The sequence below is a fragment of the Ricinus communis genome, chromosome 10 (assembly GCF_019578655.1).
Source record: "Ricinus communis isolate WT05 ecotype wild-type chromosome 10, ASM1957865v1, whole genome shotgun sequence".
NCBI classification, from domain to species: Eukaryota; Viridiplantae; Streptophyta; class Magnoliopsida; order Malpighiales; family Euphorbiaceae; genus Ricinus; species Ricinus communis.
Window position 1 is genome coordinate 17,968,619 of NC_063265.1, and position 23,721 is coordinate 17,992,339.

Here is a 23,721-nt window from a genome sequence, read left to right on the forward strand (position 1 = left end):
CAGCTTGATTTTTTGCATAATGTATTTATTTTATTAAAAAAATAAAATGGTTGACTGTTTACTTTAAATTTAGAAAATCACAGAGAAATAAAAATAATAATAATAAAAAAGCAGAAACTCTTCTAGCTTAGTTCCTATATGACCGTGAAGACACATGGTGTGCTTTAGGAGTAGAGACAATACGAGGTGGAAATTTTGGGAGACATGCACTAAATAGTTGTTCCTAAGACACCGACTAACTAAGTGTAATGGACACGTTATTAAAGGGTCTACAAAATTAGGTCCCTATATATTAATTAGTCTATTTAATATGGATCTTCTTCTTTTTGAAAATAATTATAATGGTTGAAAGAAAATGTTAAAAGAAAATAATAAATGTAAACATTTCTTGTAAAATAATATGTATATATATAAAGTATGATATTATATACAATATGACAAAATTCACATGTAATTTGGACACACAAAATTATCGCTTAATTAAATTAATAATAATTATGTCTCATGAGCTAGCATATAGACTAAAATACTAAGAGATTACATTTAAAAAATTATAATAACATTTTTTATTTCAGTAAATTAAGGAATATTTTTATTTTTAATTTAAAATTAGTAGAATTTAGATTCATAAATTATATAAAAAAAATATAATACATTCATTTCAAATTTATTCAAAATCGTATTCCGGTTTTGACTAATTTATAATATTATTATTTGTAGATATTTATTTAAAAAAATTTGGAGTTGTCTTTTTAGAATGTTCTCTTCCATATTGCTGGCCGTTTCTATGCCAGCCAAAGATCTCAACAAATTCCTGCTGGCTGCTGGCAGTTGCTCCCGAGAAATTTCTCAATCTTAAATAAACCTAAAATAACTGAGCATATAGAAAAAAGAAAAAAGGAAAACACTGAAAACGTCAACAATTGAGAGAAAAAAATATATTTTAACCTTCTTTTTTTCTTTTTCCTCCTCTTGACTCGTTAAAGCCAAAGACCTGCCAACAGTTTTTCGAAACTTTCTGTTTTCTTTTTGTTTTTGCCAAATTTCCGTTTATTTTCTTTGTTTCTTTCTTTGATTTGATCCCTTTTGTTTTTGGGGATAGAGGATAGAGAGAATTGCTGCAAGAATTAAATGGAAAGCATACCTTTGTGGCAAGGTTTAACTCTTTGTGGAATTGTGTCATGGATTGTTATTTCTTCTTGTTTCAATGTGACCCTAAAGATTAGATCTTTCTTGCAACCTTGGGTTACTCATCATGTCATTTCTGGCACTCCTCTCATCATTCGGATCCAGGTTCTAATCAGATTTCAATTTGAAAAAAAAGCCATATTGTGTTTAGTTGTTCTTTTGTTTAATTTATAGTGAATGGTGTTTCTTTTTTCTGTTATTATGGTTTTTGCAGAAGTACCAGCATGGACTTTTGGATGCTTTCTTTTCTGGGTTGTCTTGTGTTGTTTCTGTGCCCTTTTATACTGCTTTTCTTCCCTTGCTTTTCTGGGTATTGTTTTTTTTTTTTTCTCTTTCTTGTTAGCTGGCAATGTGGGTTATTGGTTCTGATGATGACTTTGTTGATATCAGCTTTTTAATTGAGTGTCTTTTGTGTAATCTGCAGAGTGGACATGGCAAATTGGCTAGGCAAATGACCCTTTTGATGGCTTTTTGTGATTATACAGGGAACTGTATAAAGGTACTTCTAAAATTCTCTCATTTCGTAAGCCGTGGAATAAGGTCATGAAGTCGTTCTTCTTTTCTTTTTCTTTTTTTTTTCCCTTATTGGTGTTTGATGTTTATGTGTAATAGGATGTGGTATCAGCTCCTAGACCCAATTGTCCTCTTGTTAGGAGAGTAACTGCCACAAAGGATGAGGAAGATAATGCCTTGGAGTATGGATTGCCTTCGTCCCACACTCTTAACACAGTTTGCCTCTCTGGGTATACATCTTTGCTCTTGGGTTCCAAGTTTTGATATGTATGCAGATTTACTGCATGTCCTAGTGGGTTGTGTTGGAAATATTTGTGTTGTAGTTTGCAGCTTGGTTGTGAGGTATCAAGTGAATGTTGAGAGACTTGAGAAATCATAACCTCCTTGATCAAGAATATAAATTATGCATCTATAGCTATGCTCGAACTTTTTCTTTTTGCGCAGCTGAATTTCATTTCTTTCTATAAAAAGATTTCGCTGAAGATTCTAGCAACGACTATTAGTGTATCTCAATTTGTTAGTTGTTGGCTGCTTAAAAACTTTACTTCAGTTATGTAATCATCTCAAATTTACAACTTGGTGCTAATTGGAAATTTTAGCATATGAAGAATCTAAAGCATTTATTTTTTCCTATGGTAATAACTATATCATCTTGGAATCAACTTATCAGGTACCTCTTGCACTATGTCCTATCATATACCCAAAACCAAAATGCCTCTGTGGAGTTTGCTGGACTTGCCATTGTTTGTTTGTTTGTTGGCCTAATTGGTTTCGGTAAGTTCATATCTTTTTCATTGGTTGTTATCAGTTTTCTCTGAGGGTTTTCCAAACTGAAATGTGGTTTTGCTTGGTAGGAAGAGTTTACCTTGGCATGCACAGCGTGATTGATATCATAGGTGGTCTAGTCATTGGATTGGCTATCCTTGCATTTTGGCTCACTGTCCACAATTATGTTGATGAGTTCATTATCCTGGGGCAAAATGGTATGCATATTACTGTTTTAATCACTTGTGATACCTGGTTACAAATTAGGTGCTTTTCTTGCTTTTTTCATCTTTCTTCTTATTATTTTTGGCTGTGAAATTGTCCTCAACCCAATAAGTGATATAGATGCTTGAATGGAAGTCCTCTGCCAATACTACCATAACTTTTTCTTATTTCTCTATTCCCTCTTTCTAGTCTATATTCCAAAAAATAATAAATGCAAAAGGAACCAGATGTGGCTCAAAATTTTGTGAGCAAAGCATTGAAGTAGGAATGGGAGGACATTCTGACACAAATAATTTGTCAGGTCAAATATAACAAACAGCTAGCACAGGCCCATCCCAGGATGCATTAATTGCATAGGCCTTTTAGAACCACATCTCTGAACCGTGTTACAGCTGTCCTGATGGCAGGCTTCAATAGATTGCCTCTAACTGTTCCCATGGATGTAACATTCCTTCTCTTATTAAAAAATATTGCTGAACTATTTGACCCCAAGTACTGTTCACAAAACTCTTGGGGACTGTTTAGGTTACAAACTGTTATATGTTAGTGCTTGGAATTTCTTTATACAAAACCTCATCTCACTCAAGATATTGGATAACCCAGGCCTCAGTTCCTGAACATCATGGGAGTCTGTTCGAATACTAGATGTTACTTAGCAGGAAGTGAAATCCAATTGGCATTCTGATATTTAAACATCAAATTGTTTGTTTAGTACATTTGTTTGTTTTTAAATTCAGAATATGCAAATTTGTTGTCGTTCTTACTTATGCATACACTATTCACTTGCAGTTACAACCTTCTGGGCTGCCCTAAGCTTCATGTTGCTTTTTGCTTATCCGACTCCTGAATTTCCTACTCCAAGCTTTGAGTATCATACAGCCTTCAATGGTGTTGCATTTGGAATAGTAAGCAATCACTGATTCATTTCCTTTGAGCTTCACGTTAAGTTATCTATCTTTCCAGTTTTCAGTCTCTGAAATGTTATTATGTTATGCAACTGGAAACGAGTACTTAATTAGATATGTTGCTATCATTTTATTTTTTTGAACATAGCAAGATTACGAGAGTTAAGATAATGCTTGAGAGAACTGCCTAAAAGATGAAGGGAAATATTGGAGATGCTTAGACTAACTATAGTAGATAAAAGGAATAATGAGAATTTAATAAGGAATAATAAGTAATAATGAAATTATAATATATTATACTTTAATAATATTGCCTTAAAAAAATGTGTTTTTAGTATGTTCAAATTTTTATAGGATTAAATTGTGCTAAAAATAAAAGATTAAGCATGTAAAGAATTCTATAAAAATAAAGCATGTAAAAGAATATTAATTGATCATTTTTGTTAAACACGAAAATTAACTTGTGTAAAAAGATAAGATTTTACCATAACTTGATTAAGAAAAATAAAATTTTGGACAAGTTTGATGTTTGATAGTATATTTAAAGTTCAAATTATAATTTTAAATTATCAATTTATTCCTTTAATTATATTGACTTTACATGGAGGGAATTATAGTTAGTTCTATAAAAATTCAAAAGGGATTTTTATATAATAAAAGAAAATACTGGAACCAATTTGTATATTAAACCAAACATCAGGAGTTGAGTAGTACTTAATGTAGTTACAATTCACTTAAAAGGAAGTTTTATATGTAACTTCGTAAATAATGTAAGCTCATTAGGATTTGGATGTTTTTTGTGGAACAAAGGTTTCAATTAACAGAGACTAATTTTGCAATGTTATTCAGGTGGCAGGGGTTCAGCAGACATACCATCAGTTCCATCATGAAGCTGTGCCACGCGTATTCACACAACTCACAGTCCCTGCATTTTTGGGAAGAATGCTTGTAGGAATACCAACAATCCTTCTGGTGAAATTCTGCAGCAAGACCCTCGCTAAATGGGTTCTCCCTGTGATATCCAACACTTTGAGCCTCCACATAAAATCAACCAGCTACATTCCCATGTTGAAAGGATCAGTTAATGATAAAAAATCGGATGAGGCTAAGCAATCGAGCTATCTCCAAAAGTTGTTCTTCTTCTCCTGTCAGGATTCTTTTAATGTTGACACAGGTATTAGATTCCTTCAGTATGCAGGCCTTGCTTGGTCCGTGGTAGATCTTGTTCCTTCCCTTTTCTCACATCTCAGCTTGTAATGTAGCTTATTATGTATATGATTAGGATCTTTCCTCATTTTTTCTTTTTTCCTAATGGGGGATGGGAATTATTATTATTATAGGGAATTCCACTGGGAAAGTACTGAATCTGATTTTTGTAAATCCAAGTAATTTTGTGCTCGGATAAATCAAATCAATTCGTCCTTGCTATATATGGAAGCTAGTCTGCAAAGGCAAGTAAATATGTAATAACAGTTATGAGATTTAGGTCTCCGATTGCTTTGAAACATATCCTATGGTATTTGTAGAAGATTTGATTTGACACGTTTATGTTATATGTTTACACTATTCTTTACTCAGAGAGAGAGAGAGAGAGAGAGCTGTAGTTGACAATTACAAAGGTGAAGAAAGAGTACTAGATATCAAATCCATTATCCTCCTACATGCCCCCAAAAGATTGGGACAAAAATAAAAGTAAAATATAAAAACAGAATATCCACAATTCAGCTAAAGAAGGATACAATCTATTGCTGATAAACTGCCATGAGCATTAGCCTGATTGCGGAGAATATTTGGGGATGTTTCAAGTATAAAGACAGAACAAAAAGCACAAAACCTGGCCTATTTATACATGCTTTTGGAATCTCGGCATCCACCAGAAAGAAAGCATGCCCAGAAAGTTCTATAAATATTAAGCCCAGTAGATGTCTCTTGTAACTAGGATTTCCCAACTACCTGAGCATGAAGTAGGGATAGAGAGGGGCAGTGGTACTGGTGCAACAGAGGGCTGATTTACAGGAAGTAATCCGGTGTTCTACGGGTAACATCAGGCTCTCCCCTCCTAGGAGCTGGCTCAAACTGCAGCGCTCCAACAATCCTCAATTAAGAGATTTTCCACCAGATTATCAAGATAAAAAAAAAGTAAGGAAGATGGAAAGAGACTAACCTGAATGAAAGTGTGGGCCCTGCAGTCATCAACTTCCAATATAGAAGCCATGTTTCCACAGCGGTAACAATAATTAGGAGCACTGAATATGGTAACTACCTTTTGTTCCTGCACCAAGAAAACAATGTAACATCATAAAGCCAGAGCTTATTGCACTGAACATGAAAAGCATACAGAACCGGGACAAGAATGATAATTACATGGGCCCAATTAAATCCATCCATAACAAGCTGATGTGCTCTAGCAATCAACTTCAAGCTGTTTGTATGATTAAATTGTTCGGATATATCCTACACAAAACAATGAAAATTAGATTACAGAAATATTGAAAGAAATGAGGTCACCAGCATAACTTAAGAGAGACTTGCCAGAGAAAAGAACAAAGAATAAGACTAAAAAGTACGAAAAGCACATTCTTTGCAATAGAGAAAAGAGCTACCTGCCCAAAAGTATATCCAGCACCTCGAGGTGATATACCCCAACCACATCTGTCATCTGGGTCAGACCATAAAAGATCACACATTGCTCCTTCATGAGGAACCTCCTGAACACGATCAAAATTTCTTATGTTGTCGAGGGTTTCTATCGAGGGCGACAATCCACCATGCAGACAAAATATTTCCGACTCAACCTACAAAGCGAATTTGCCAGACAGGTATTTGTTATATACAGCCACTCAACAGAAATAAACCAAGACCATCTTCAACTTGGCTCTCATAAATAACAAATAAAGCAAGAAAATTGCATCTCATCTGAGAGATTCCATGGACAACTTCAGAGGCTATCTGCAAATATTTACAGCAAATAGACTCATACCGTTCTTTGCCTATGCACTTGTATTTAGGGGAAACTATTTCAAGTGTGGAAAACTGTAGCAAGTGTACTCATCATGTGAGCATAATGACAATACATAAAAGGCTGAGATATATTCAGAAAGATCATTGCCAAGAGCAACAATGAAAATGGTGAAGTAGGTAAAACTCTATAGTTATTTTCTCCACTCATAACCAAATGTCTATAACTTGCAAATTTACAATTTACTAAAAGACAACACCTGCTACAGTTATTACTAACCAATGCAGTCAATGGGAAATAGTCGAAAAGGTCTGTGAAGATTTTCCAAACATTAGCACTGCCATACCTGTAAAAGAATAATAGAAAGAACAAAGTATCACAGATTTGCAAGAGAAGCAGCCAGCACATATACATTATGGCTATTATCGGAAAAGCAAATTAGAAGCTTTGCATTACTGCAAGTAAATAATCCAACTTTCCCTAGAAGAGAATCCTACTGGTAGTTCGGGCCATCTTAACAATCCCCATTTCAACTGTGATTCACTTATAACCAATAAATATGCAATTTTCAACTTAACAAACTTGGCCTTCATAATATGATATAGACTTTAACTGCCACCAAAATGTTTTCTCAATTGGATTCCATCTTACAAATACTTAGTTACCAATGATTGCCAAGAGTGGAGGCAGATGGAAGAGGACCCTCTATGACCTAACATATACTCTTAATGCTATGCACAAGTCCATCTATTTTACATGTTTTGATCAGATAATCAAGTTATGAGGACACTTGAATGAACCTACAATATAATCTCTTGAAAAGAGACTGTTATTAAACCAAACATCTTATAGCATTTTCTCATTTCAACAAACTTATCCACAAATTTTCTAGCCATAGTAAAAACTTTTGAATCTTTCAATGTCAAAATTTAAAGCACAAATACTTTTTTAAGTTCTAGTTTACAGCAACATCTGTGATCTGTATGATCAGTAAAGACAAGCAACTTGAAGTATCTTCAAAACCTTGAGCAGTTGAGAACATTCGTTAGAATTACTTACATAGCAATGCTTAAACATGCAAAAGTACAAAAAAGAAAATGAAAGATATAACATATAAACAAGAAACAGTGATACTGATACCAAACTAGATACCAGAAAGGCCTTACATCAGAAAAAAGAGTCGTCAATTCAACCTTAAATAGTTTAAAACTAAAATAATTCTAGATATAGTTTTGAGAAATAAATAAATTAAAATGGCACGGGGATGACATAGATTGACATAACAATATTATGCACATGAGAGATGTATACATATCGAGATTGCATGCATGTGAGTGTGCGTTTCACACCGTTTAAGTATATTACCATTATTACAACATGGTAAATAACAAAGAAATACGGTGTCAAGAAAACTCACTTTCGCAAGCATTCATCGTAGAACCCGTAAACCTGAGTAATCTGCAAGGAAAAGAATAAACATGACGGAACAAGTAAATTAATATCCAATTTATGCCTATGATTCAAGGTCAATAGCATGACTTGGAATCAAAATTTAATTTCAACAATCCAGTATAACATGAAGTGTAACTCTACATGTCACAGTATTGAACAAATTAAAAATAACTTTAATAAATAAAAGCAATCCATGTTAGATTAAGATTGTATGCTCTTCAGTATTTATTGCAGTTGGTGGAAAGTGGAAACTCCATGATCAAGAAGACAAATGAGAGTACCTGGCGACTTTCATGATTTCCTCTAAGAATGGTTATTCGCTGTGGATAGCGTACTTTCAATGCCACTAAGAGCTGGATTAAAGAAACAAAACAGGATTAATATCTAAAAAAATGCAAATATGCTAACCTCTTTTATGATTGGAGAAAGAGACAGCCAAAATTAGCAGGCATGAATAATAATAAACTCAGAAATGAACACAAGGAGCATGATATTAGCTAAATGAAACATCAGAGGCCACTATAAAGTTCAAAGATTGTCCGCTCAAAGTAATCACAAGCCATGACATAAAAAAACCTATCCAATTTCAAGAACTTAAACAACAAACAAAGATTGGTATCGCCAAATTACACTGCAGATTATTCTGCACATGCTTCACCTCCAGTTATAGGTCCATAGGTCCATCTGATTAATGTGTCTTGCATCAAAAGCTAGCCATGATCTGATAGATATATCAATCTTACAGATTTTTTGGGGCAAAAATGTGCCCAGTGATACAACAGATTTTTTAAATAACACCGCTCTGTACCCAATTAATTAGCAGGCTCACGCAATACAACACAATCATTCTTAGTTTCCTTTTTTTCCATAATAATAATTTTAACCCAACATTTTTAAAATAAAATTAAATGTAATAACTGAATATATTTATATGTAGGAAAACGCAGTTGGTACCCTATGAAATAGCCACTATGGCTCATGCTATATTAGCCTGATAAGCATACAACCATATTAAGATCCTGCTACTATCAACACTTTGCTCAAAAACCATTGATTTTATTATCATGGCTAATTTGTTAGAAAGAATAATTAATGACCAATAATAGAGGACTCGGCTATAGATAAACATACCGTCACAGTTTCAACAGAGTAATAGCCACGGTCCACATAATCTCCCATAAACAAGTAATTTGTATCTGGGCACTGTCAATAACATTTCAAATATGGTCACAAGACTTGAATCTGAATGTAATATGAAGAATCCAACAAGCGTTTTACCAAAATTGTAAAGGAATAGAGGAAAACTAATACCAAAAGCAGCTGATATCACAATTGCATAGATAGACAACATGACAATGGACCATGAGATCACACATACAAAATATTCTAAAGGCTCATAGAAAGACAGCACTTCATTAAGAGAATTTCACGACTGCCAGATGACATAAATAAAGTAAACTACAACCATACAAACTCAGTTGAAACTAAGGAAAAGATTAATTGAAGCAGAACTATGAACGAAACCTTTGATACAACTGAGTACTCGCTAAATGAAATGCGCTAAAATTTCTATGGAACAATGGATGAAAACAAGCAGTTCCCTGACCAGCAGCAATATACTTGACTATACCTCATGAGCACTTCAACCTTCAAAAGCATTGGCAGGTCTCAATTAATTATTTAGACAATCCCTCAGCTGAAACAGAAGAGTTAACAAATACAAAGTGGTCATAGACAGGACTGATACCTTCCCTCCAATTCGAAAAAGTTCTGCAAGATCATGAAACTGCCCATGAATATCGCCACAGATTGTCACAGGGCTTTTCACAGGCTGTGACACAAGGAAAAAAAAAATTATTTATGCAGTTGAGCAACTTGAAGCTTAAAAGGGACACACAAAAAGTAGTATCAGTTACACTTAATAGTATTGTATTTGGAAAATAAATCCAAAATAAAATGTTTCTGAAATCTCATTTCTGTGATACAAATATAATCCTTCAAAAGACATGCATTCTGCAGATGAACCCAGTATAAAAAACTAACTACTAAAAAGAAGTTCCATTTCCTCTCAAAAATCAAAATCAATTATGCAGTTAGGAATTGTAAATCATATAGAAAGTTGAAGCCACGAAAAGGATACCTGAACATTGCTTTCTTGCATAAGTATCTCCTTAGCTTTTTCAGATAATGCTCTGACCTGCAGGTAAAAACTACATCAAAATCAAGCTCACACAATCCTATAGACATGAACATATCTTAAACTCGTTAACATCGAAAACTTATTAAAAGAAATAAAATTGAAAGCTCTGACAAAGTTAAAAGGCATCACATTCTCTTACACCTTGTTTGGAAAATCTAGAAATGCAAAAGTTCAGTTGATTAGTTCTCAATTTAGTCAATTCTCATGGAATTCAATATATGTGACTTGATTTTGCAAGAATCCAAATCAGTTGAAATCTTGCATGTAATTTGTTCCAGATGGCCAAAAATATATCATTTAACTTACATTTATAAATCATTTCAATTAAAAAAATTGCAAATCTTGTGGATTTTGAGCCTAATAAAAATAAATAGGAGTAGATCAACGCAAAATGTTTTCCGAAAAATTAAGAAAGAACTCAATTACTAAACAAACAAGCACAAATCGATTTTAAAGTAAAAATCAAAACCAAACAGCAAAAGAAACAGGAACAAAACCTGAGGCTCAGAGAGTGGCTTGCACTGCATGAGCTGCGAGATCTGTTCATCAAGATCGGAGATTGAATCTGACGATGGAGAATTCGCTCCCATCTTGGATTTTTTTGTTTCTTTTTTTTTTTTCTTTTTCTTTTCTTTTTCTTTTGCTCCTTTTCAGTTCTGTTCCGAAAAGACTGAGAACAGGAATAGTTGTATTCGGATTAGGGATAACCCTAACCCTAACCTCTAAGAAGATTGAATTGATGAAATCGATATATGATTATTATTGTATCTTCTTTTTTTTTTTTTTAAGCCAGTCTCTCTCGCAGCTCTCTCTCGCTTTCCTAGTGTAAGGAAAAGAAGAAATTGGAGAGAGCGCGTGAAGAAGAAAGCGAGTGAGTTTTTCTAAACTAATATACACTTGAGAAGGTGGACTTTAAATAATAATTATAAAAAAAAATCTCTCCTTTCTGTTAATTTTGAATGGGTGGTGGAACTTTTTTATTAAGGAAAAGGTGCATTTTTGCCCTTCATGTTTAATATGAAGTGCACATTTGCCACTAAACTAATTTTAAGAGCAATTAAGCACGGATTTGAAGAAATTCATTAATCTATACCCCTCATTAATAAATGGTGTTTATATCCATTTAAAGCTACAACAACATATCATCACCTATTAAATTAATCAAGCCATTATCATAATTTGAACTTTTTGTTTTTACTTTCTTTCTTTTTTTTTTCCTTTTACACTTGCTCTCTCATTTTTCCTTTTATTATAATGTAGAAGTAAAAAACCGAAAATAATATATCCTCAATTTTTGAGTTAATCTTTTCCAATAGAACCATGAAACACCAAACCAAAAGGGCAAAAAAGAAGTCTCAACATCTGTCACACGCCTCCATCAAGAATAACATCATGCCTCGTGGAGAATAATAAAAAAGTGAAGTTAATGTTAAAGTTGGAGGAGAAAGACTTAAAAATTAAACACAAGATACTCAATCGGAAATTAAACTTTCAAAAATAATAACTCTTAATATTCATTCAATTTACTACCAAGTCAAATGAAATTACAATAATGGCTTAATCAAAAAGTTGAGTAAGGCTATTTTCAAGCCAAATTTAAAGAAAAGAAATGGAGGGAAAGTTGTAGGACTTCTCTGTAACTCTGGAAATCGATCGAAACTCACAATAACAATGACTAACAATTAGGGCGTATCAATTCATTTTGAATTAAAAGGAAAAATATAATCTTACAAAATAATAATTTAAACGAAAATAGAAAATACAAGATTAGCTGAAATTAATAAGAGAATAATCTTTGAAGTTTTGCAAATAAAATATTAAAGAAAAAGCAAAAAATATATAATCATAAGAAATTATATACAAAGAATAAATCGTTTTTTGATAACAGAATAAATGGATACAGAAAAATGTAAGGCAATTAAATTATTTTTAACAAAAATTAATTTTAGCAAGAAAATTGACAATTTTTCTCAGTATATTATTAATTTATCTATTATAAAATACATGTGATTTCGTATGCGAGTGTAACACACAACACGGACATCTTTTTAACTAAAGACGCCACAGCACCAAAACTATTAGTTTAAGGGCCTAACTCAATAGTTTTCAACTTGAGGAGCCTAAATATAAATAAGTGACAAGTTCATGGACTCAATTATTTCTTACTTATATTTATTTAATTATTTTATTTTCTTATAATAATAATATAATTAGTTGTCCAACCGTATTTTATGCATATCATTGTTATTATTTTGAACATATATATCTTTCAATTTAAAAAATTAAAACTACACTTTTTCAACTAAACAAATTTATATGTATATCCTTTTACTAATAATAAATTAAATACATATTATAATTTAAAAAAATAGCATAATTGATAATATCATATTAAAATAATATTTTGAAATTATTTTTTATTAAAATTTCTGAAAATTTATAATTTTTATTTTTAGTGTTATTAATTATATTTACAAATAAAATATAAAAATCCAACCAATATATTATTTTTATCAGAAATTAATATTTTTATTTTTAGAATTCCAATAATTATTTAATTAGACTAATAACTTATAATATATATATTATTGGTATTAAAAATATAATAAATATTAAAAAGGTACATATTATTACTATGTCAATATATTAAGAACATGTCAAGATGTCAAAATTATTGATACAAACAAAATTTATTTAGGATTCATTTTAATAAAATTATTTCTAGAACAAAAAAGATATAAAAATTATATGGTTTGACCGACTTTTTTATTTAAATATGTTGAAAAAGAAAATAATTTTTTATTATAAGGTTCCATATATGCTTTTGCTCCCCAGGCATTATGTTGAAAAGAAATCATTGTCGCAGAATCGGCAATTTGGCTAAAAGGGTGTTCAAATATTTTGTAGAATAAATTTAATTAATATAATTTTTAATAAAATTTGAACCACATGCATATTTTAAATTGAAAATTTTTCTTTTATTTTTATAAAAGAAATTGAAAAAGAAGTTTTATAATAGCCACTTACAAAAGTTATTTAACAAAAATGGTGCATACATTTTAGACAATATTCACAGTAACAAATAAAGGAATTTATTGGGTCAATAGAATTAAGAATTTTGATAAAAATAAAAATGATGTAAAGCCGTGTGGAAAAAAACATAAGGTATTTGATAAAAGAAATAAGGCAAATTTTAGGTGGTTAAGACTTTCTGCAGCAGTTAAAATAATTTTTTAAGAGATAATTATAAAAGAGAAATAAGAAAGTTGGGGTAAATACTTCGTTGGTACTAAATTTTTAGATTTAATATTTAATTAGTATTAATATCTTAATTTATTTTTATACCAATACTTTTATTTTTTATTTCAATTTAGGATACTTATTACTTTTCCAGCTTGATGTAGCTTTTGTAAATGAAAAGTCTTAATTATTTCACTATATTAGCAATGTTAACTTAATAATAACTCACGGTATTAAATATGTGAGACCCATATTTCTAAATTTTTCAAATTATAGATTTAGAGGTGGGCTTTATATACTTAATAAGATAAGTTATAAATGAGTTGGCATTGCTCAGATGATGAATTAATTAAAAATGTTTTATTTTTAATGATCGCATCAGCAAAAATAGGCTTGAAAGGTGTTAGGTATTTTAAATTAAAATAAAAAATAGAAATACTAATAAAAAAAAGAGAGTAAAGTATTAATATCAATTGAATATTATGTCCAAAGATTTGATATCAATAACTATTTATCCAAAAAAAGTTATTAACAAGAGCATAAATTCTTTCTTTTGTTCTCTAAATTTTTATTTTCTATTTTTTCAAGGAATAAAGAAGTTTAAGAGATAGCAATCCGTCTTTGACTCTAACTTTTATTATTTGTTTCTTTTTTTTATTAAGCATGTTTTTTTATGAAAGTTTTATTATCTTCGTATTATGAGAGTTTTTCTTATCTTATTTCATATGAGTTTTTTCATCTTTTTTGATAAAAATTTAGATAAAAATCTCGATATTAAATTTTTTTAATCAAAGTTATAAAAATATAAAATAATCATTAAGCAGAGCACATTTAATGAAGAAATATTTAAAGACTCTGGTAACTTGATTAGCGATCTTTGATGTAAATTATTTTATCTTTTTAATGCATTATTTGATCATTCTTATAATGATGTAATTTTATATTAAGATGTATAAATTTATTTTTATAAATGATAAGTATGATGATTTTCTTAAAAGAAAAGCCAAATTATGTTGGTTGATAATTTTAAAAGATTGTATAAAAATCAAACATATTCAATACTTGCTATTAAAGATTTCAAAAAATCTATATAAATAAGAGGGTATTTAATTATAATTTTCCTAAAGTCTCCTATCCAAAGAGTCTTAACTTTTATGGACAACGGATTTTTGTATACTTTGGTTGACTTGTTATGTGATGGTATAAATACAAATCTCAAATTTTCTTTCACTTTTTAAGGTTTAAATGAATGCTGTTTTAAAATTATTATTTTTTTATTCTGAAATTTTCATGCATTATTATTACCATTTTTTTCCTTCTCTATTTTGGAAAAAAAGAAGAAATTATTTGAACAAAAACTTTCCAATTTAATTTAAGATGGGTTCTAATAAAAGAACATAAATTTCAAGTGGAGAGTCTAATAGTGATTTTACGAAGGATTAATGATAAAATAAAAGTCCATTAGTTATATATAGTTGCAAACAATTATATGAAATAATAATTATAGTAAGAATAAAAATAAAAAAAGAAAGAAAAAAGAAAAAATTATACTTAGTTTTATTCACCAACTATATACATATCTTTCTTCCATTTTATTACAAAACAAACACTGCTTATTAATCACAAGCCTATTAGGACAATTGGTTATGGACACCTCAATTTTGAAATTTATGATTTAAACCTAATCCTCCATTGCTCACTTTAGGGATTATATGTATGTTTTTGATTCTGTAATGCCAAAGTTAATTATGTAGAAATATATAAAGCTACCGCTATTTTTTTTATTTTTGAGTACTTTTTTTTATAAATCTACTCGAATGTGAAACGAATTTTTTTATATCGACTTAGTTTTTCAAATAATAGAATTATTATCTGATTAAAAAATTAATTTATTAATTAATAAATATTTAAATATAATTAATATATTATATATTTTAAAATAATCATATTATCTAATTAAACTAATCATGGAGACCAAAATGCACATTTCCCATTTAAAAATTACCACCAAATGTTAAAATCTCGAGAAAAAAAAAAAAAGAGAAAGGCTTCAGTTGGTAAGAAAACTTGAAGACCGTAGGCTTAGAAGCGGTCCGGACACCGTTCAATTATAGATATTTTTCTCTCTCATTTGGTACACACACAAAGATAGATGCCACCACCACCAACAACAACACCACCAGCAGAGAAAAACAAGCGAAAAAGAAAAACCGAAGACTGAAAGAGTAAGCAAAAAGAAATATATAATAATACAAACTCTCTCTCTCTCCCTATAAAAAGAATTATTATTATTATTATAATATTTTATACACAATCTCTCTTTCTTCTCTCTCCTGAAGAAAATATAGTAAAAGCGATATTTTAGCTTGGTGTCTGATCCCAAAGAAAAACTAGGGTTTCGCATTTTCAGTTCTAATAATCAATCAAATTCACACACACCAAACAGGTTCTCTATATCTATATCTATCTGCCTTCTTTCTGTTTTTCTTTCTTGTTTTCTTTTTTTTTTTTCAATGGCTTCTCTTAGTTAGGTTCTTCTTGATTTTCATTTTTTTTTTCAAAAGTTTTGTTTTTGCTTCAAGCTTTTGCTTGTTTCAAAGAATTACAACAAATGTATGCTGTTTTTCTCTTCTGGTAACGAAATCGTTTCTTTGTTTTTAGTTTTTTTTTTGTCTTAATTTCTTTTGAAATTGCATTGTATGTTTTGTTTATTCAGATTACTTAGATTTCTGCTTTTCAAGATCTTATATGATTTTTTTGATTGCTTTGCTTTTTGGCCTTTGATTTTAAGTTTTTGTAACTAACTTTGTATTTTAGTGCTTTTATTTTATGCTTAATTGTATGCGTGTATTTTTTTTTTTTTAATTTAGCAGATTTTATGCTTTTTTTTTTTTATATTAAACTTTTAATTAATCAGTTTTGTTTCGGAGTAAAATTTTGCTAAATTGCATGTGTTTTTGTTTTACTCAACTTTTTTATACAGCTTGGTTTGTTTAATTTTATTTGCATTGTGATTGAGCAGGGTTATGATCAGCAATAAGAAGTGATTTGACTTGGATTAGAGGAGATTTTGACTTGGAGGAGTTGGATTTTTTTTATTTGGTTGTTATAATCCTTGGTAGGATTCAAAATAAAAATAATAGGTTTTTGTAATTGTGGAAATTAAAAAAACCGTGATTTCAAGAAATTATGAGAACTTCATGGGCAGATTCTGTGGCGAACTCTGCATCTGAGAGTGCAGCCTCTGCTTCCTCTGGTAACAATCGTCCTTCCCGTCCCACTTATGTTCCCCCACATCTCCGTAACCGGGCACCACCTTCATTTGATGTTGCTGCTGCTCCACCACCTGCTGTTCCATCACCAGCCAATGATCGTGTAGGTTATGGTGCTCCAGCTGGTGGTTCCCGCTGGAGTAGTGGTCCTAGACCAGATTTTGGGCGCACTTCAGGTTATGGTTCTGGTGGTCGGAGTACTGGTGGTGGTGGTGGTTGGAATAATAGAAGTGGTGGGTGGGACCGGGGGAGAGAGCGAGAGGTGAATCCTTTTGATGACAATGATGGTGATGTGGACAGCGCATTTGTCGAACAAGAAAATACAGGCATTAATTTTGACGCTTATGAGGATATTCCGGTGGAGACAAGTGGTGATAATGTGCCACCGCCTGTGAATACCTTTGCAGAGATAGACTTAGGTGAGGCATTGAATCAGAATATTCGGAGGTGCAAGTATGTGAAGCCAACTCCAGTTCAGCGCAATGCTATTCCGATTATACTTGCTGGGCGGGACTTGATGGCTTGTGCTCAGACGGGGTCAGGGAAGACAGCTGCTTTCTGCTTTCCAATTATTAGTGGAATCATGAGGGAGCAGTATGTACAGAGACCTCGTGGACCAAGGACTGTATATCCGCTTGCTCTTATTCTCTCCCCTACAAGGGAGCTCTCGTGTCAAGTATGGTTGAGCTTGAGGCTATTCATGTGCATTTTTGTAGTTTGCAATTTATTTTGGGCCAGCCAATGTTAATTTTATTTACTGTTGCATTCCTATTGCAGATACATGATGAAGCCAAAAAATTTTCATATCAAACTGGTGTCAAAGTGGTAGTTGCTTATGGTGGAGCACCAATCAACCAACAGGTTTAGATCACATGACTATTTTCTGTCTTTTCCTCCTTGTGCATATGTGGTTATTTTAACTCGGTTGCCTTAATAAATTTTCTGTTCAGGAAATTTATCTATATTCGATGTTTCTCTCTCTCTCTCTCTCTCTCTCTCTCTCTCTCTCTCTCTCTCATTTTATTATTTATAAAAGAAGAAGGGAGATTAAAGAGAGGTCCAATTAAAAAGAAAGGTTGTTAATTTTAAAAGCAAAATGATTGGTATAAGTTGTTCCTCTGTTGTAGGCTTTTACGAAGCTTTTCAATTTATTTCTCTACAATTGAAAATCTACTCTAGAATAATTGTGAAGCATAGGAATAACTTTTCACAAAAATGAGGATTGGGATATGATCAAGATATGAGATATACAGACAGATGGTGGAAGGAAGTATAAATGTGTGAAAGTGTGTTGAATAAGTAAAAAAATTATATTCATACCGGATCACTTTTTCTTTTTCCCTGGACTATGTATATTTTTTAAGTACTTGCCCAAACTAAGAATTATCAGAGTTGCAAGGTTCCATCTAATTTTAATAAATCAAGCCAAACATGCTTATATCTGATGTGATTCTTTTTTTTTTTTTTAAAAAGAATTTTGCATTTCTTTGGCCATTATCTCATGGTGCTATGAGGATAGGATTGTTGCTACTACAATGACATAGATATTCAAAGATGAAAGCTATTATGTACTTGTCTTAGTCGTCTATGTTTGTACGTTCACAATATTCTGGGCGGTTACTGCCAGTTGCTCATCCACTCCACTCCAGGTTCTTTCTTCACCATTGCCCCTGCTTCAAGCATGTGTGCAAAATGTTGTGTTTGCCTATAAATTTTCTATTCAGGAAATTTATCTATATTTGATGTTTCTCTGTTAAGAAAGTTATTAGGCTTTTGTTATATTGCACTTTATGTTTTCCCCTCAAATCATACTGAAATAATTCTATCTTTTTGGTCAGATGTTGTGTTCAGTAGTCATTAATGTTTCTGGGAATTGGTCGAATATACCATTAGAATTATAGCAGACAAATGAATGTCATCATAAAAGCCAACTTGTCAGAATTTGTTTTCTCCGAGTGAATGAGTGAATGAGCTAATATTTCATGGAGGGAAAATTATTAATTTGGATTTTGGAAGCAGATATGTGTAGGAAGCTGGTGGTTGTGCGGCAAGAGCTATTATGGAGGTTGAGGCTGCAAAAGGTTTATTATCTGGGTCATACAGTTCCTTTTTGTTACTGTTTTGACATCTTACACAGAATATGAACCTAACAAAGCAGCAGATTTTGATTTTTGAGTTGTGTTACAAGTAAAGATAAGAAAACACAGATGATATGAAGTTTGTAACAAAGGCATGGTTGTACTTTGTGATTAAGCTCTAAGGACAATCAGCCATCATGTAAGTATATTGCTAGGATAAAGAAGTCTTCTGAAACCAGAATATCTGATGCTAGGGTATGCGACATATTTGCTGTCCAAAGGAGTCAGTTTTCAGGGAAACAACCTTTAGGCTTTGTCAGCATTGATCTTCTTGATTGTATTTGCTGCTTCAAGGATGCATAGCATTCACTTGTTTGGTATATGTGCTCTTAGTGTTATGCGCATGTACTGATAATTGTGTGACCGTTCAGTAATGCAATTATGTTTTTCTGATTAGGCTCAGCCCTCTCCCTCTTCTATTCTAGGATAATGCTCTGAGTTTTGTGTCTACTCGATAAGGAAGTCTTGATGGACTCAATTTATTTGTATTTCTGAACACCATTATGAGTTTGTTGCTACACTTGCTTCTTTGCAGAGTTGCATTTGACTATTACCTCCTTGCTGTTGCTGCAGATATTTTTCCTTCATAGTAAATCTTTTATTTTTGATATCCTTAATTAACCCATTTTAGCTGGGCACAAAACCTTTTGTTTCTATAAATTATTCTTAATTAGCATATATGCCTTACATTCAGGGTATCAAAAAATCAGCCTTTATGCAATGTATTAGAATTTGAGGCCTCTAAAACTGTTTCATTTCTTTAAACTACTTTTTTGACTTTTATGTTTTAACAACTGTAAGTTGCTTGATCTACAAGATTATCATGTCATTTAGTTTAATTTCTTATTTAATGTTGATTTGAGTCATTTGACTTGGATCTACCATGTTGATTTTCTTATTGTTGGATGTTGGTCTTTCTGAGACAATGATGGATGAATTGCCTGTATGACTGATTATTTTTGCATTCTACTGTTATGTGTATGACTTATACTGTCCACAAGGTATTTTGTTTGTAAAGTGCACTAGGTTTGAAATTTGGGTGATTATTGGTGTTCCGTTATCGACTTACTTATTATGCCATAAATCCTTTTCTTGTACTTTAATTTAGTTATAGTTGTAGGTTTGAAGAATGTAATTGTGATTGATGAGCTATTATGAGTTAAGGTTAACTATTTGCTGAGGTGGATATATGCTTTGTTGGTTTTCTACTCCATATTCCCAATGCCAAAGAAAAGGGAGGAGAATTAGAAGAAAATAATTAAAGTAAAAAAGAAACCTTGTCATATGATTTAAAAGATTAATGTTATATATGAAACGTATACATACGGCACCATGTCTTGATCACCATGGGGTTGAGAAGCTAGTCAAGTATAAAAGGACATAAGCAGTAGGAACTAGAATAAACAGGGCAGTAGCAATGAATGCAAGAATATTTACTTGCATAATCTCATCATCATGAGGTATATCAAGATTCAGTCTCTGCTTTATGTTTAATCGCCCAATTCACATCTTTGTTGAAAGAATTTCTTTTGTAGCCTTTCCTCAATGAGGAAATGGGTCAGGTTCTACAGGATCAAACCTATGAAAAGTCAGAACTTTCTGGCAGTTAAAAGAATTCATCTTCTTCTTTTTTTTTTTTCTCTTCCTGAAATCTTCTGAAAAGTGAGCTTGAGTCGTATACTTAAATAGAGCCAAGTTTGGAGGAGCAGCAAATGAGAAGGCAATGAGCATTCATCTTTGATTCTGGTGCATGTTGGATGTTGTGTAAGTTTAAGTTGTATGTTCTTGGAGTAGTGTTACTTTGGACTAGCCTGTTTTCTTGCTCACTGATTTTATATCGGTGTAGAGCACTGTTTCTTTTTCTTCTTCCTTTTCCTCATCTGTATACTTGGCTATAGGTGGGAGGACAATAATAAGGAAATCGTTTTGAACTTATTCATGCCTCAACATGAAGAAACTTATTTCACTAGTAGGGAGAGCGATAATGAGCGTCCAATATGTTATGCATTTTCCTGTTTGTCATACTATCTCTTTTCTCTTGTTTTCTTTGATAGAATCATGCTATCTTCTTGCTACTACTACTCTTCTAGCTGTGTTTTGTATGTCATGGTATAGTATCTCAATGACTGTTTGTTAATGTACTCTTCATTGCTTCTTTAGCTGCGTGAACTTGAAAGAGGGGTTGATATTCTGGTGGCAACTCCTGGAAGACTGGTGGATTTGCTCGAGAGGGCCAGAATTTCGTTGCAAATGATTAGATATTTGGCACTTGATGAGGCAGATAGGATGCTTGACATGGGCTTTGAGCCTCAGATTAGAAAGATAGTTGAACAAATGGACATGCCCCCTCCTGGCAGGAGACAGACAATGCTGTTCAGTGCCACTTTTCCAAAAGAAATACAGGTTTGTTTTAGATGCTCTGTACTTCTCTGTTGGTTTCCACTCATTTTCTTCTGAATCTCAGTTATTGATATCATGAATCCATGCCTTTGGATGATATATACAGTTCTTATATATATATATATATGTATATATATATATATATATATATATATATATGTATTTATAAATTAAGAGCAGAGGTTGTTAGTTTCAAAAGTTGTGAGATCATTACTTGAAGTCTTTACGAAAGTAGAATATTTTCCTTAAAGTTATGTGGAATAATGAGATGCACTTTAAGATGTTTTTGAGGGAATTTTCTAAGAAAAACGAAAATGTTAAGAAATTATTTTCCTAGTTGAAAACTGAAATAGAGTTTTATAAAGCTTTATAAAAAAGTCTTTTATTCAAATTTGGAAAACCGGAACACAATTTTTTAAATTTGAACAGAAAAGATGTTAACGAACTTCCGTTTTCCAGTTTTTTAACTCGCATAAACACCCTTTGAATCTTTTTTCATAAAAAGTCACCACAAAAAGAAATGAAATACATAATATTGCATGTCTAATTTCTGTAGTTATGGTTTTAGTTTTGGCTTTGTTATGGGATTTAAGTTATGGTGTGATTACATGTTTAAAGGCTAAGGAAATTGAAGTCCTGGAATTGAAGATTAAATCTAACTTTGTCTTTTTGTTTTTTGTTTTTTTACTTTTTTTGGTTCAGAGACTTGCATCTGATTTTCTTGCAAGTTACATTTTTTTGGCTGTTGGAAGGGTTGGTTCTAGTACGGATTTGATTGTTCAAAGAGTTGAATTTGTTCATGAGACTGACAAGAGAAGCCATCTAATGGACCTTCTTCACGCACAAAGGGAAACTGAAATTAATATTAAGGTAGTTCAAACTATTTACAGTCTGGAAGTTTTACATGGTTTATTTTTTCTGTTCTAATGCGGCTACTGGTTATTTGATTTGTTAATTTGCAAAGGGTCTTAGTATAGCCATTGTCATCTTCCCAGTGTAGTTTGAAATCACAAATATGGCTGCTTAAGTTGTTTTCTCTAGAAAAAAGAGTAATAAAACAGGGAGAATATAGGTTCAACTTATCAGGATACAAAGGTTGGATTAAGATATAACAATGAGATATAGAAGGATTATTAGATGGTAATAATGGATTGTAAGGGTCTTCTGATATTTGTCATATGGTAATAGTTTCTTGATGAATTTGCAGCATTCTTTGACATTAGTTTTTGTGGAAACAAAGAAGGGAGCTGATTCCTTGGAAAATTGGTTGTGTGTTAATGGGTTTCCTGCTACAACAATTCATGGTGATAGGACGCAACAGGTGACTTCTGGGTTATGTATTGTAGTTCTTTCCTCTAACCATATGATCTACCTAAGTTAGTTATATGTTACTGGTTTGTATGCAGGAAAGGGAAATGGCACTAAGATCATTCAAAAGTGGGAAGACACCTATTTTAGTAGCAACAGACGTGGCAGCACGTGGTCTTGACATACCTCATGTTGCACATGTAGTCAACTTAGATCTTCCAAATGACATTGATGATTATGTTCACAGAATAGGGAGAACTGGACGGGCTGGGAAAACAGGTCTAGCCACGGCTTTCTTTAATGAGAACAATTTGTCATTGGCAAGACCGCTAGCCGATTTAATGCAAGAAGCCAATCAGGAAGTACCTGCTTGGCTCACTCGCTATGCTTCGCGGGCTTCATACGGTGGCGGTAAGAATCGACGGACTGGGGGTGGCCGTTTTGGTGGCCGTGACTTTAGAAGAGAGGGCTCTTTTGGTAGAGGCGCTGATTATTATGGTGGAGGGAATAGCAGCGGTGGATATGGGGTTCCTGGAGGTTATAACGGGGGATATGGTGCAGGTGTGGCCAGTGCATGGGATTAGGCGTCCCATTAAATACTGAAATCAAAAAATTCTCTTGTTCTCATGAGTATATAATTTTTTTCCCCACCTTTTCAAAGATCAAACTTTTGATACTCCATTGTTCTTGATTTGTTTTTAATTGGGTTCTTTCTTAGCTATGGAAAGTTGTATGGTGTTCCATATTCTTGTCGGCTTACTGGGAGTATGGAAAGAAACCAATCAAATTTACTTTAGGTGTTTATCAACCAAAAACTTTGTCGAAGCAGAAAGCAATGAGAGCATAAAAGCTTTGGCAATATCTACTCCATCAAACAAATAAACTCTTAGTATTAATTGCTTGAATCATTATTACTGATTAAACAATTTTCCTCTTCTAAAATGATGAGGATATATTAACTTCATATTAATCCATCCTTGTTTCAGAAATTCTGAGCCAAAAGAAAAAAAAAAAAAAAAAAAAACAGAAAAGAGAAGGAAAATTCAATATTGGCCTCTGGACTGTTTGCTGGACTCCAGTTTCTTTGAATAGGCTTAGCTACTACGAAATACTAAAGCAAAAAGAAAAAGAATTAGAGAAAGGAAGCATAAGAAAA

At 32.1% G+C, this 23,721-nt stretch overlaps 3 protein-coding genes across 5 annotated transcripts; 2 read left to right on the plus strand and 1 right to left on the minus strand.

Moving 5' to 3' along the window:
* Positions 1-773: 773 nt before the first annotated feature.
* LOC8268102 (lipid phosphate phosphatase delta) lies at positions 774-5,103 on the plus strand. Of its 2 annotated transcripts, XM_002531118.4 has the most exons (8): positions 774-1,293; positions 1,403-1,498; positions 1,613-1,687; positions 1,801-1,931; positions 2,372-2,475; positions 2,556-2,684; positions 3,481-3,596; positions 4,446-5,103. In XM_002531118.4, exons 1-8 carry the CDS (start codon positions 1,132-1,134, stop codon positions 4,851-4,853), a joined length of 1,221 nt encoding a protein of 406 aa, XP_002531164.2. In that variant the 5' UTR covers positions 774-1,131; the 3' UTR covers positions 4,854-5,103. The 2 variants fall into 2 exon arrangements, with proteins under 2 accessions (XP_002531164.2, XP_025015225.2); XM_025159457.2 differs by lacking the exon at positions 774-1,293 and having other exon boundaries at positions 1,413-1,498; positions 1,615-1,687.
* Positions 5,104-5,216: 113 nt separating this feature from the next.
* LOC8268090 (serine/threonine-protein phosphatase PP2A-4 catalytic subunit) lies at positions 5,217-11,074 on the minus strand. Its single transcript, XM_002531119.4, has 11 exons — positions 10,705-11,074; positions 10,148-10,204; positions 9,755-9,838; positions 9,139-9,210; positions 8,289-8,360; positions 7,973-8,013; positions 6,835-6,901; positions 6,200-6,391; positions 5,961-6,050; positions 5,761-5,868; positions 5,217-5,672 (listed from the first exon to the last, which is right to left on the minus strand). The coding sequence occupies exons 1-11, from the start codon at positions 10,795-10,797 to the stop codon at positions 5,607-5,609; spliced, it is 942 nt and encodes a 313-aa protein (XP_002531165.1). The 5' UTR covers positions 10,798-11,074; the 3' UTR covers positions 5,217-5,606.
* Positions 11,075-15,518: 4,444 nt separating this feature from the next.
* On the plus strand, positions 15,519-23,310 carry LOC8268091 (DEAD-box ATP-dependent RNA helicase 37). 2 transcript variants are annotated; one of them, XM_048369969.1, is made up of 7 exons: positions 15,519-15,672; positions 16,470-17,395; positions 17,497-17,580; positions 21,018-21,260; positions 21,960-22,127; positions 22,465-22,578; positions 22,664-23,310. In XM_048369969.1, exons 2-7 carry the CDS (start codon positions 16,637-16,639, stop codon positions 23,147-23,149), a joined length of 1,854 nt encoding a protein of 617 aa, XP_048225926.1. In that variant the 5' UTR covers positions 15,519-15,672; positions 16,470-16,636; the 3' UTR covers positions 23,150-23,310. The 2 variants fall into 2 exon arrangements, with proteins under 2 accessions (XP_048225926.1, XP_048225925.1); XM_048369968.1 differs by lacking the exon at positions 15,519-15,672 and adding an exon at positions 15,731-15,893.
* Positions 23,311-23,721: the final 411 nt, after the last annotated feature.

What these genes read in the sequence shown, in the direction of transcription:
- LOC8268091 (XM_048369969.1), top strand. Translation starts at nt 16,637, where the DNA reads ATGAGAACTTCATGGGCAGATTCTGTGGCGAACTCTGCATCTGAGAGT. An exon ending in CTTTTCCAAAAGAAATACAG is followed by an intron (nt 21,261 to 21,959) that starts GTTTGTTTTAGA and finishes TTTTTGGTTCAG; the next exon opens with AGACTTGCATCTGATTTTCT. An exon ending in ATGGTGATAGGACGCAACAG is followed by an intron (nt 22,579 to 22,663) that starts GTGACTTCTGGG and finishes GTTTGTATGCAG; the next exon opens with GAAAGGGAAATGGCACTAAG.
- LOC8268102 (XM_002531118.4), top strand. Translation starts at nt 1,132, where the DNA reads ATGGAAAGCATACCTTTGTGGCAAGGTTTAACTCTTTGTGGAATTGTG. An exon ending in ATACAGGGAACTGTATAAAG is followed by an intron (nt 1,688 to 1,800) that starts GTACTTCTAAAA and finishes TATGTGTAATAG; the next exon opens with GATGTGGTATCAGCTCCTAG. An exon ending in CATTATCCTGGGGCAAAATG is followed by an intron (nt 2,685 to 3,480) that starts GTATGCATATTA and finishes ATTCACTTGCAG; the next exon opens with TTACAACCTTCTGGGCTGCC.
- LOC8268090 (XM_002531119.4), bottom strand. Translation starts at nt 10,797, where the DNA reads ATGGGAGCGAATTCTCCATCGTCAGATTCAATCTCCGATCTTGATGAA. An exon ending in TACGATGAATGCTTGCGAAA is followed by an intron (nt 6,902 to 7,972) that starts GTGAGTTTTCTT and finishes ATTCTTTTACAG; the next exon opens with GTATGGCAGTGCTAATGTTT. An exon ending in GGGCCCACACTTTCATTCAG is followed by an intron (nt 5,673 to 5,760) that starts GTTAGTCTCTTT and finishes GGAGCGCTGCAG; the next exon opens with TTTGAGCCAGCTCCTAGGAG.